The 13,308-nt window shown below is 36.0% G+C and overlaps 1 protein-coding gene across 3 annotated transcripts in view; it reads right to left on the bottom strand.

The window, feature by feature from the left end:
* LOC126830719 (serine/arginine repetitive matrix protein 2-like) overlaps nucleotides 1–13,308 on the bottom strand; it is a 324,241-nt gene that overhangs the window by 134,862 nt on the left and 176,071 nt on the right. For all 3 annotated transcript variants that reach the window (XM_056103535.1, XM_056103533.1, XM_056103536.1), the window contains exons 5-7: nucleotides 10,940–11,062; nucleotides 10,616–10,700; nucleotides 10,111–10,199 (exon numbers count right to left, since the gene is read on the bottom strand). In XM_056103535.1, the coding sequence (XP_055959510.1) occupies nucleotides 10,111–10,199; nucleotides 10,616–10,700; nucleotides 10,940–11,062 (297 nt within the window). The remainder of the gene's footprint in view (nucleotides 1–10,110; nucleotides 10,200–10,615; nucleotides 10,701–10,939; nucleotides 11,063–13,308) is intronic.

Genomic DNA, 13,308 nt, shown 5'->3' with positions numbered 1-13,308 from the left:
CCTCTACTGAAAACGCACTGTCGTACAGTTTTTCACCCCTAGCGTTAATTAATTCACCTCTCAGACAGTTTTTCACCCTTGTTAATTAACACACCTTATTTACAGTTTTAACGCGGCAATACCGAGTAATAGTCGGAAAATTAATTTTCTTTCGATACACGTACAAATAACAACGATGAGTTAGAAATATATGGTGGCTGTGCACAGATTCACCCTTTAGCAGTTTTCAGTGTAAATAGCTCTGTCAGGGGTACCCCACCACTAGAAATGTCTGTCAGAGTGTTTTTGTAATACCTGAAGATGTACGGTACACTGCAGTAAGATTTTCGTGTGGTACACTTTTGAGCTAATCTAGCCTAGTTGGGGATCATGGCATTTAGGGCGTGGAATACCACACCCACCACCAGAAACCCGGCAGACTTACATTCTGATGATACCAGATATACATACATTTATACCATATAGGAGAAAATTGGTACACTTTTCAGCTAGGTTGACCCCCTGGGCTCCCAGTCTATAACAACTCATTTAGTAATTATCAGAAAATCATTAGAATTTGTTTGGCCCATGTTCAAGTTATCAAAATTCGTTGAAAATCAATATACTTATAATTGTTTGTCTCAAGACCTTAAACTCAGTGTATCGATCTAAAATCAATCGAAACGATTGTATATAGTCGTAAACACTGTGTATAAATATAAAATCAGACGATAACTATGGCCCATAAGATTTTTCAAAGTGATCAAGGGCCATAACTCTGGCAGTAATTATCAGAAATCGGTGAAAATCAATAGGGTTCCTCGTCTCATAACCTTAAACACTGTGAAAATCACAATAGGATTCTTCATCTCATGACCTTAAACACTGTATATTGAAATTGAAAGTCAATCGGATATTAACAAGCAATTGTGGATGCCTGACTGCCGGACGAACTGAGATTTTTGTGATATAAACATAACTTTAAAGGAGCTAAGTCGCTAATATTTGGGACCTAGAAATTGACACAAATGGGTCGCAACGCATACAATAATGTAATATGAATGTATATAAATTGATTTAAATTCAATCATTTCTGTTTTTACTGTTACTTCTAATCAGTTAGGTTCGGCGAAATACGCCAGTATTTTCAATCGAATTTCAATCTCAAGCGTCTGGTTATTCCAGTCTACGCCGACAATATTTATTGGTCATGCTCTCTAGCTAAGGATTTACCGTCACCGTTTGACATGACTTATGGAATATGTCTAGCCTCGTTTTTCGAGTCCCTTATTCCAAATAGCGCTGATAAGCATTATGGTACACGATTCGTGTACCAATTGTAAAATGTTTATTTTGTCTTAAATATTGGATATCAGAAGGCCATCTTTCCCCGGTAAGATCACAACATCAATGTTGATTTAAACCGACAAATAAATCGTGTTTTCAATGTCGAAGATTTTGGATGATATTGAGTTAGAGACTTAGCTACTTTAAAGTTTCATCAAAAATGTGACTTCTAGAGTGTCCACAACCTTGATATACTATACTTTTACATCCCACTTCTACTCGTTGCCAATAGCAACCTTTGATAAAACTGTCCTGTTTACTTGCAATACATGCCTAAAAGTATCTATGTATCAGAAATCTACAGAAAGGGTACTGTTCATTTCTGATACATGGATACTTTTATGCCGTTTTAGATACCCATCAACGTTTAGTCCGACCCAGATCGCAATTGATAACGTGGCTCTACACGATGAACATGAAACAACTAGTCAAAATCATAGTAACAAAACAAAATGGGGGGAACTACATGGCAGCTCAAAAACAATACAATGACATTAAATTAACATAACAACATATTACAAAAATCAATTATTATACATATCAATTGGCATCTATTTCATAATTTGGTTTGATTTATATTAATGTGCAAACAAGCCAACAGTGAGGCTGATGTCCCCCGCCGAAAAGGAAAATAATTAGAGGACACATATAAATTTATCACAAATTATCTTTTACAAAGTATTGAACAATCAAACAGTATATCTTTACTTATAGTCTAACAATCAAAGTAGGAGAGTTATTGTTTTCCAAAGTCTCGACCAATCAAATTGCGTATCGCTCTGCTTACCCTGAGCAGAAAATGCTCATTATCAAACTTAGTCAAGGTATTACTGTAATGAAACTATACACCAAGTTTCATCAATCTCACTTAATTAGAACTAAAGTTATCGTGTCCCAAAGCATCAACCAATCAAATTGCTTATCTCTGCTTACCCTAAGCGGAAAATGCTCATCTTCGAACTCCATCAAGGCATTGACCTAATCAACACATACACCAAGTTTGAACATTCTAGCTCAATTAGGAAGAGAGTTATCGTGCCCCAAAGTATCAACCAATCAAATTGCTGCTTACCCTGAGCAGAAAATGCTCATTATCAAACTTAGTCAAGGTATTACTGTAATGAAACTATACACCAAGTTTCATCAATCTCACTTAATTAGAACTAAAGTTATCGTGTCCCAAAGCATCAACCAATCAAATTGCTTATCTCTGCTTACCCTAAGCGGAAAATGCTCATCTTCGAACTCCATCAAGGCATTGACCTAATCAACACATACACCAAGTTTGAACATTCTAGCTCAATTAGGAAGAGAGTTATCGTGCCCCAAAGTATCAACCAATCAAATTGCTTATCTCTGCTTACCCTAAGCGGAAAATGCTCATCTTCGAACTCCATCAAGGCATTGACCTAATAAACACATACACCAAGTTTGAACATTCTAGCTCAATTAAAAGTTATCGTGTCCCAAAGCATCAACCAATCAAATTGCTTATCTCTGCTTACCCTAAGCGGAAAATGCTCATCTTCGAACTCCATCAAGGCATTGACCTAATCAACACATACACCAAGTTTGAACATTCTAGCCCAATTAGGAAGAGAGTTATCGTGTCCCAAAGCATCAACCAATCAAATTGCTTATCTCTGCTTACCCTAAGCGGAAAATGCTCATCTTCGAACTCCATCAAGGCATTGACCTAATAAACACATACACCAAGTTTGAACATTCTAGCTCAATTAGGAAGAGAGTTATTGTGTCCCAAAAAGTGTGACGGACAGACAGACGGACAGACAGACGGACGAACCCATTTTAATAGTAATAGTCCCCTGCTTTCTTCGAAAGGCGGGGGACAAATATATAAATTAGAATATTGAATAATTATTTTAATTAATTGTGATGATAGAAGGCGCAGTTCTCTTGCTGGACACATCACAGGCATTGAAAATAAGCAGGATGAAAAAAATGCCTAGAAATTCATAAACTTTAATACAAATAAATTTCAACGGAAGAAGTATCCGCCGATGCATACTTTCACCAGGAATGACCCATGTTTTGCATTTCCTTTACACTACATTTAATAATATCACAGTCCTCTACGCCATAGACAAGTTGTTTTGACGATGTGGTCTAAACAAACAAGTGATTGTTTTATGCTCAGAGTATCATAGCAAGACGCACGTGTAAATACTACTCAGGTCGTCTCTCCACTGCGAAATCATTCTACCATGAAATGTAACATGAGGCTCAGAAAGGGATAAATAATGAAAGAGCAGAAAGTATTTGTCACTTTTCGGTTGAAACGACTCGATAATAAATACTATTTTTCACATTTTGCTTCACAATACTCGATAGAAATGTGATGTAAGTAACTTATTAGCACCTTTCCTCGGTGTATCGGTGAATATCAGGACAGTTTTGGTCGGGAGCCGCCTCAGCTGGGCCCCTCGACCAAAACTGTCCTGATATTCACCGATACACCTCGGAAAGTGTGCTTATAACTACTACTTACATTGCATACTGACCTGCAGGCAAAATTTCTAGCGTGAAGTTCCGCTAAAAGGTCCTCCATGCTAAACAAACTATACATTTTTGGAAAGCTTATAACACCAGGAACACAAATCCTGGGAGTTCCAAGCAAAATGTTTGCACTAACTCGATTTCGGGCCGAATGAAAATTGTCATAATTGTCAAGTAAATGCTATATTTATACTAACAATTGTGAAGTTGACATAAAATTAAATATTGGCAAAAGTACCTGATGCCTTCATCCTTGACAAAGAATGTGACCCGTGCTGGCAAACTGAGTCGCAATGACAAAAGTTTAAAAACTGAGTTCTTGTTATGTTTACGGTACATTCTCTGCCTCAACACCTTCAAAATGATGTATAGTTGGTATTTATCAGGCAAAGATAGGTTTCCAGGCAACAAAACATATGCCCACAGCAGCTAAATCGTTGTCGCATATTTATTCCTTTGTAGGTAATTGGGGGCCTTTACAAGACAGTTCCATACAGATCAGATTATAAATTTTGTCGTTTGAGGGTTTACAAGATTCTAAAACTGAAACAAGGGGGTCTCAGCCTGGAAGTAATCTACAGAAATTGTTGAAATTTGACAGGCTTTTTTGTTTTACTAATTTAAATAATGCATATAAATTTCATACAGATCACATGATCACTTTTGTCATTCAAACGTTCACAATCGCCATAACTCTAGAAATTATTGACGGAAATTGCTGAAATTCAATTGACCTGTTTCACCAATTTAAATGATGCATATAAATTTCATACATATCGGATGATAACTATCATCAATCGAGCATTAACGAGGTTTAACAAAGTGAAACAAGGGCAATAACTCTAGAAGTAATTATTGTAAATTGCTGAAATTAAATAGGCTTTAGTTTCACTAATTTAAATCATGCATATAAATTTCACAAAGATCGGGTGATAACTTTTGGCGTTAGAGCATTCACAAGGTTCAATAAAGTGAAACTAGGGCCATAACTCTAGATGTAATAAACGGAAATTGCTGAAATTCAAAAGGCTTCTTCGTTTCACTAATTTAAATAATGCATGTAAATTTCAGAAAGATCAGATGATAATTTTTGGTAGTTCACAAGGTTCATTAAAGTGAAACAAGGGCCATATCTCTAGACATAATAAACAGAAATTGTTGAAATTCAATAGGCCTCTTCATTTCACTAACTTAAATATTGCATATAAATTTCACAAAGATCGTATGTTAACTTTTGGCATTAGAGCGTTCACAAGGTTCAACAAAGGGAAACAAGGGCCATAACTCTAGACGTAATAAATGGAAATTTTTGAAATTAAATAGGCTTCTTCATCTCACTAATGTAAACAACATATATCAATTTTAAAACAATTGGATCATAACTTTTGGCGTTAGAGCGTTCACAAGAAATTGTGGACGATGGACGGACGGACGGACGGATCGACGGACAGACGGACCGACAGACGGACTGGGGCGACGGCAATATACGTCCACATTTCAATGTGGGCGTATAAAAACTGACCGAGCTATATCCGTTTGAAATTGCCCAAAGCAGAAAAGGTAGTTTTGAGAAAAAGCAAGTTGTTTTCAGATATTTTTTTTATCGCAAATTGTGACCTGACCGTGTGAGCCATGATACTACAATGCACTGTGTGGGGTGTCTGGGCTGAGTATATTCACGTATTGTATCACTTGTATGGGTTTTAAAACGATGCCAAGTATTATGTAAGGAGATTGACCTGCGTGCCTTGTAAAATAACTAGTTTCGCTGAGAATTTTATGAAAACAGAAAGATTTAAGAATATGGTACTCTTACAAAACGTCCAAATAAAGGTGTTTTATTGCCATTTTGATCTTTTAGGTCGATAGATAGTATATTTTTAGACCCATTTTAGTGAAAATCTCAATTTCGATCAAAATCAATATTTTCACTTGTTTTGTCTGTAGCTCATTATTAGACTTTGCGCATACAGTTTAACAATTTATTCGAGATACTGAATAGGATTTAACAACAGACAGGGGCCTATATAAGTTCTCTCAAAAAATTATATCTACTATAATATCTGTAAATCTTTTTTTCAGATAGGATTTGAGGCTAAAGTTCTAACAAATATTTAAACTGAAGAAAAAAACATCTATAGATATTTAGTTTTGTCACTAAAATAGATATGGCCAAAACTAAATAATACTGTAATGCAGGGCTCAAACTAGGATCAAATGTATAAGCTTGCAGATAGTCGAATGGACCGTATAATTATATTAGGTAGCCCTAAATGTTCCAATTTCTTGCTTTAAACACACCACTGAACTAGAATTAAGAAATTATTAGTTGTTTAAATTTATGATAGAAAGCAATGGGGAATAATTGAAATAAAATTAAACCATATGTTAGTCCTGAAATGACCTAGTTTGTGTCGAGTGGACGTTAAACCCCATTTCTCTCTCTCTCCCTTTGAGCCTCACATTGAGTCACACGTGTTTGTTTATGTACGATAAATGTGTCTCCAGAATAACTTCGCCCTTCAATAAATATACGGCCACACGAGGGCGACTTCAACTTCGCCCAAGGTTCTTTGGAGGGCGAAATCAGCGGTGGTTGGGCGACTATTTCGCCCACGTCGCCCACTAGTTCGAGCCCTGCTGTAATGGGAGTGACAACATTGTAATGAAGAGAAAAGAAATCAAATGGAGTTTAATGTCTCACTGTACTCCACCAACCCATATAATGAAGATGAGCATAAGCCATGAATTATAGGGGGGGGGGGGGGATTGTACATGTACAGCTAGTATTCCTGCTTTCCATGCAAGTGTCATCAGTGCAAGCAAGCCACGATGACTTAGTAAGGGACTGGCTCACTTACCGAGACGTCCAGGGTTTGATCCTGGCCCGGCGTGGTTTCCACTTGTGTCAGTGGTACAGGACAGGGCTCAGTAACCCAGGGTTGTAAAAATACACTAGCCCGACGCCTGTTGTGACAGTGTGAGATAGTTGCTGGTGTGTGATTACCGTTTAGCGCATGCGCAGTTTTAGGAGTCAGCTCACACTGTTATGGACACGGTGTACATTGACTCCCCGTGATAGGATTTCCTCTAAGCCCTAACATTTTCTTGATGTAAGATCAGTTTCTACACTATTATCTACCAATATTTACAGTATTACTATAAGGAGAGGGTGTCGAGTTTCTATAGTTTGTTTATTTCGCTAAAAAGTAGTAATACAAATTGACAATCTTTATTATTATTCAATATATTTCCATCTACAAAATAATTGTCCCTTGTGAAATTTGCATGCATGTTTAAACCCAAATTTACATGGAGTATTTATTACCACTTTCTTTTCTATGTATGGAATGGGGTAATAAATATATATTCATGTTCAAGAAATGGGTGTTTTCAGGTTTAGTTTCAGATTTAGATCCCATGGTTGGCATGACAAAGGATTTGTATTTGAGTCAATTCCGGTGTTTTAAAGCAATTTATTATTAATGCAAAATATTAGTAAATAGGAAGGTGTGAATTCCGATATTTTGAAAGTGAATTCCAGTGTTTATATGTTTTCAAAATGAATACCGGTGATTTTGGGTGTTTTAAAGTAATTCATTATTAATATTAATGCAAAATATATGTAAATAGGAAGTGCTTGCAGGCGAATTCTGATATTTTGAAAGTGAATTCCGGTGTTTATATGCCTTCAAAGTGAATTCCGGTGATTTTTGGTGTTTTTAAGTAAATCATTAATGCAAAATATATGTAAATAGGTAGGCCTTGCAGATGCATTCTGCAAAGTGAATTCTGGTGTTTATTGGTGAATTTCGGTGTTTATTGGTGAATTTCGGTGTTTAAAAGTGAATTCCAGTGTTTAAAAGTGAATTCCAGTGAATTCCAGTGTTTAAAAGTGAATTCCAGTGTATTCTGGTGATTAGTCTACCCCATGAAACACATAGGGGTGAAGTTGTAAAAATTTTAATAAGAAGTACAAACTTAAAATAACAATGATACAGAGAAATCCCAATCATATAAAGGCCAATATTCAATTTGCAAAATAGTTAATTTATCAAACATAGTTAAAACATCAAAAAATGTAACGACTGATCACTAAAAACAACAATGGCAACATAATTATCACGAATGATAGAAGTATCAATTTCAAGCCATTCAACTTAGATCCGTTGATCGTGTAACTATTGATCACTAAAACAACAGCTAATCCTGATAACAAGTATTAATGACAAAACTAACCATGAAACACATGATCAGTGATCAGGAACCATCTCACCAAGTTGGAAGTAGATATAGCTTCGTTGTTAATGTAAACAACATTTTCGGAGTTTTGGACATGCGCAAGTGCCCAGGAGCAAACACACACCAGGAGTTATTTCAAACTGTCATACCAGGGCTACCAAAAATAACTTACGGGCTAATGATCTATTTAGCCGAACTAGTCCTGGGCTAGTGTTCTTTTACTGGTTTGTTAATCAAACTAGTGATATAGATAAATAAACTGAAAAACATCCCACATTTATTTCTCCAATTCCACAGAAAACTCAATCATAACAATAGATTTTCTGTATCAAACTTAGAGCAGTATAGTCCGGCAGAACTATGGCTGAACCTGGAAATTGTATACAAAGTTTTTTTATGACTGATTTTAGTCATTATAACTTCAGTTGAACTTTACACAACTAGATATGAATGTATCATCAAACAAGAGCCAGTCAGGTAAAACTACCCACAGTCGATAACAATAAATAATTAAGATACAGTAAGTGAAACAAACAGAACACAATAAATAAGCAGGAAGCGAAAAAAACAATTGACAAGTATCATAAAAGAGAGAGAGAAACAGGGTTTAACGTCCACTCGACACAAACTAGGTCATTTCCGGACTAACATACAGTTTATTTTTTTTATTTCAATAATTCGCTTGCGCGTAGGGGTCTTTAGCAGTGGGAGGAAACCAGAGGACCCGGAGAAAACCCACGAGGTTGGACAGGCGCCCCTACTCCTTGTCACGTACAACCGGTGATTCGAAACCACGCCAGTTGACTCAATGACAGGCTTTATGATACAGCATGCACATGCTAACCATTCGGCCATCCAACCCCCCGAAGTATCATAAAGCAAGAGACAGTTGGGTATAACTACCCACAGAAAGTGAACATTATCATTAATTAAGAGACAGTAAGTAAAATCGATAAGTTTCACCAGGCAAGAAACGGAACATGAGGCCACCATAAGGACACAATAAGTAGAAATAACAGAACACGAAAGGTATCATCATTCAGAAGATGGTAAATAAAACCTACAAGTTTCACCAAGTAAAAGAGGCGGTAAGTGAGACCATCATAAGGACACGATAAGTTTCCTCAGTTAAGATACAGTAGGTAAAACCAACAGACACATAAGTATAATTAGCAAAAAACGATGACAATCATCAATCATGCAACGGTAAGTAAAACTGATAGAACAAGACAAAAACATCAATCAAGATACAGTAAATAAAATCAATAACTATCATCAGTCAAGAGATGGTAAGTGAAGCCATCTTAAGGACACGATACATACCAAAAGGATAAAAAAAACAATCACAGTCAATAATAATAATCAAGATACATATCATCAATCAAGATGCAGTAAGTAAAACCAGTAACTAATAATTCGCTTAAACAAATCACAGTCAATAATAATAATAATTATTAGACTTGCTCGCAAGACTGAAGGCTTTCACCATATCCAGACGTTACACGGTCGCCGGATGCAAGACTAAGACTATCCTCACAAACACCCCACTATAAACATGATTTTTCGTAAAATTAGGGGCCATAATCCATTAAAGTTGCAGTTCGATACATCCCAATATCAAAAGGAACCGAGATCTTTGGTATACAAACCTATATTTAAATTTTGTCAAAATGGGATTGAAATTGTAGATGGATGGACAAGGGCAAGGTCAATATACGTCCACACGTGGGCGCATAAAAACAAAGTCATGGGTATCACAAAACCATCTTTTATTGCATCTAACATTTCGTAAGTGTAAAAACTTACTTCCTCAGAGGACACAACTACACATATGCCATAAAAGATGGTTTGTGATACCCATAACCCTGTTTTTAACCACACGAAAATATGGTTGTATAAAAATTGTGACCTGTAGAGTGTGCACAAACAAAATGTGGACGTCCAGACTGAAGGGGTGACAACAATATATGTATAAAAATATATAATATATATACAGAAGAGATGAAATCTATACAAATTACGAACCAGAAATATATCACTCTTTCCCTCCAGATGGCAAGTGTGTAGTGAAATAATGATCTTCTCATTTTCTGGATTAACCACTACAACAACACCTATTCAAAAAACATGAAAAAGTAATTACCTATTTGTCTAAATTAATGTGTATCATACTGTTCATTTTGGAAATAAACTCTTTAGAAATCCATTATCCTAGTATTATCCAATTATCTAAAGCTCTGATTTATGAGCAGAAACACATTGTGATTTTCGGCTACTTCTGATGTTGAGAGCTGAACTGAATTTACAGGCGACAACAATGATAACAAAAGCTTTACTGAAAACAGACCCAAATAGGATCTGTGTTTTAATCAGATAGATTTCAATAATCATTGTTGTTATTGTGTCTGCAGTACATCAAAAGTAACAGTGAAACCTGCCAAAACAAGGTCCTACTGTCTATAACTATATAACAAGATATAAATAACAACAGCGAATCTCACATAGAAAGACAAATACATAGAAATTTTACCTCGGACAACATCTTTGACTTGAAAATTCTCTGTCGGATTAAAATGTTGATGAATTTGAGGCAATTCTTTAGCTGGGCAAAAAACCTATATTATAAATATCAAATATTATTACAGAAATAAAATTTTACTTTTGTTTCTTCTTAGTTCATATGTTCTATGATATAGTTTACATTTCATACCAACAATTGTGACAAGTTGGAACTGGAGTCTCAGAAATTCCCATTCTGTTGTCCTAAGGGATCAATTTCTGGATATGATTGTGGCTAAACAAATTACCACACAACTATAGAGGATTCAAGTTTAAAGAAATGTTTAATCATTACCGCTATATTAAGTCCGTCAAGATCTCTAACTTTCTGATTATCTGTACACAGCAGATTGATTAATAGCCCACCTTCCATCACATCATTTACCACACCGATTACTACATCATTCTTCTGAACACTCTATAGATACAAAACAATGTATTTTCTACATGTAGTGAGGTATACAGTAAACAATGCAGGGTATTCTTAAATTGTATAGAGCACCTAATAATACCACTTATCATTTATTTTGAAGGCTCACACCGCTAGATATTTTTACCGGTATTCTACATATATATATACACTAAGAAGAAGGAAAAGGGAGTTTTGTACATTTGCCATATTAAAACTAGCTCTATAGGTGAATTTCTATGCATTGGTTAAATTCTAATTATCGCAACAAATCTAATACGAAGAGGCTAAAATCTGTAGATACATCCTACGTGCGACCCATGCATCTTTTCTTACTACACATTTTAGTAGCCTTGTGATCGTCTTTGCTTCCCCTTCATGTTGTGTATTTACTTATTACTGTTTTCTCAGTTAGTTAAGACATTTGTCTTTCCAAGAATAACAATGTAACAGTTTGTTTTTACATTTTATATATCATAACCGGATACATGGATACAAGCATAGTATAGATTATAATACTAAAGTCATTTTCAAACCCTAGCCAGTCAGACTCACTGGGCGTGTCTGCTGATAGAGAGAGAAATGGGGTTTAATTTCCACTCGACACAAACTAGGTCATTTCTGGACTAACATATGGTTTAATTTTATTTCAATAATTCGCTTGCGCATAGGGGTCTTTAGCAGTGGGAGGAAACCGGAGGACCCGGAGAAAACCAACGAGGTTGGACACAAACTAGGTCATTTCTGGACTAACATATGGTTTAATTTTATTTCAATAATTCGATTGCGCATAGGGGTCTTTAGCAGTGGGAGGAAACCGGAGGACCCGGAGAAAACCAACGAGGTTGGACAGGCAACCCTACTCCTTGTCACGTACAACCGGGGATTCGAAACCACGCCAGTCGACTCAATGACAGACTTTATGATACAGCGCGCGCACGCTAACCATTCAGCTATTCAACCCCCCCCTAAGTTATTAGCTTCTCCATGTAATTATACTTAAGTGAGAACAATTATACTTAACAAGAGCCCCGAAGTACAACTGAGTTGTAAAAATGTTATCATTAGTAGTATTCGAATGTATATCATAGGCTACCAGTACCTTGATGTCATTATCAAAATAATCTTTCAATAAAGGAAACAAAACTGGATTGTCTCCAAATCATTTGAGATTTGTCATAGTTTAAAATAGCCTATTTGTTTTGATAAAATAAGATAGGTTGCCAGGCAACAAAACATACGCCCACAGCAGCTAAATTGTCCGAGCAGTTGACAAGGGTTGTCACATATTTATTCTTTTGTAGGTAATTAGGGGAATTTAATAGACAATTTCATACAGATGACATTATAATTTTCGTCGTTTGGTTTGAGGGTTCACAAGGTTCTAAAAACTAAAACAACGGCCGTAACTCTGGAAGTAATCTACATGACCTTTGTGCCAGTAAGTATTCGTTTATCAGCAACCCACGGCAAAAGAGCAGAGGGGGCGGCACTGGTTCACTCTACAAAACTACCCATGATTTCAAATTGGAGTCAAATAAAGCATTAGGTAACCATTCGACTTTTGAATATTGTCATGTACTGTCTAGAACAATACGAATCATCATAATATACCACCCTCCTCCTTCAGCAAAAAACAAAATTACTACGAAGGCTTTTCTTGCAGAATTTGAAATGTTTCTCTCAAAACTTGTCTTCTTAAAAGGTTTCTTTATGATTTTAGGTGATTTCAACTTACATTTTGAAAATGAGCGGGATTCTTATGTCTCGCAATTTTGTGATATACTAAAATCATTCGATCTTTTTCAGCATGTTACTAAACCCACTCACCGCCATGGTCACATCCTTGATTTAGTTATAAGCAGAGGCGATGATGCCCTCATTGAATCAGTAACGGTTGAAGAGGACATAATCTCTGATCATCACCCAATAACTGGATGTTTAAAATATGTGTTTGAACCCGCTAAGAGAGTAACAGTCACAAGTAGAAAATTAAAACATCTTGATACCCAGAAATTCGTTAAAGATTTATGTGCTACAATAGTCAACACTACTACATCTGATAACAACGTAAATTCCTTAATTGAAACATATGAAAGATCCGTTCTCCGTGTCTTGGATGAACATGCACCGCTTATCAAGGACTTTAAAATCTTCAAAACCGTTACCTTGGTATAACGGCGATATCCACACAGAAAGACGCACACGCCGTCAGTACAAACGGAAATGGCGGAAAACCAAATTAGAAGTCCATA

This window comes from Patella vulgata, chromosome 1, assembly GCF_932274485.2.
Source record: "Patella vulgata chromosome 1, xgPatVulg1.2, whole genome shotgun sequence".
NCBI classification, from domain to species: domain Eukaryota; kingdom Metazoa; phylum Mollusca; class Gastropoda; family Patellidae; genus Patella; species Patella vulgata.
The sequence above is the reverse complement of the archived record's forward strand: the minus strand, read 5'-3'. Positions and strand labels throughout refer to the sequence as shown.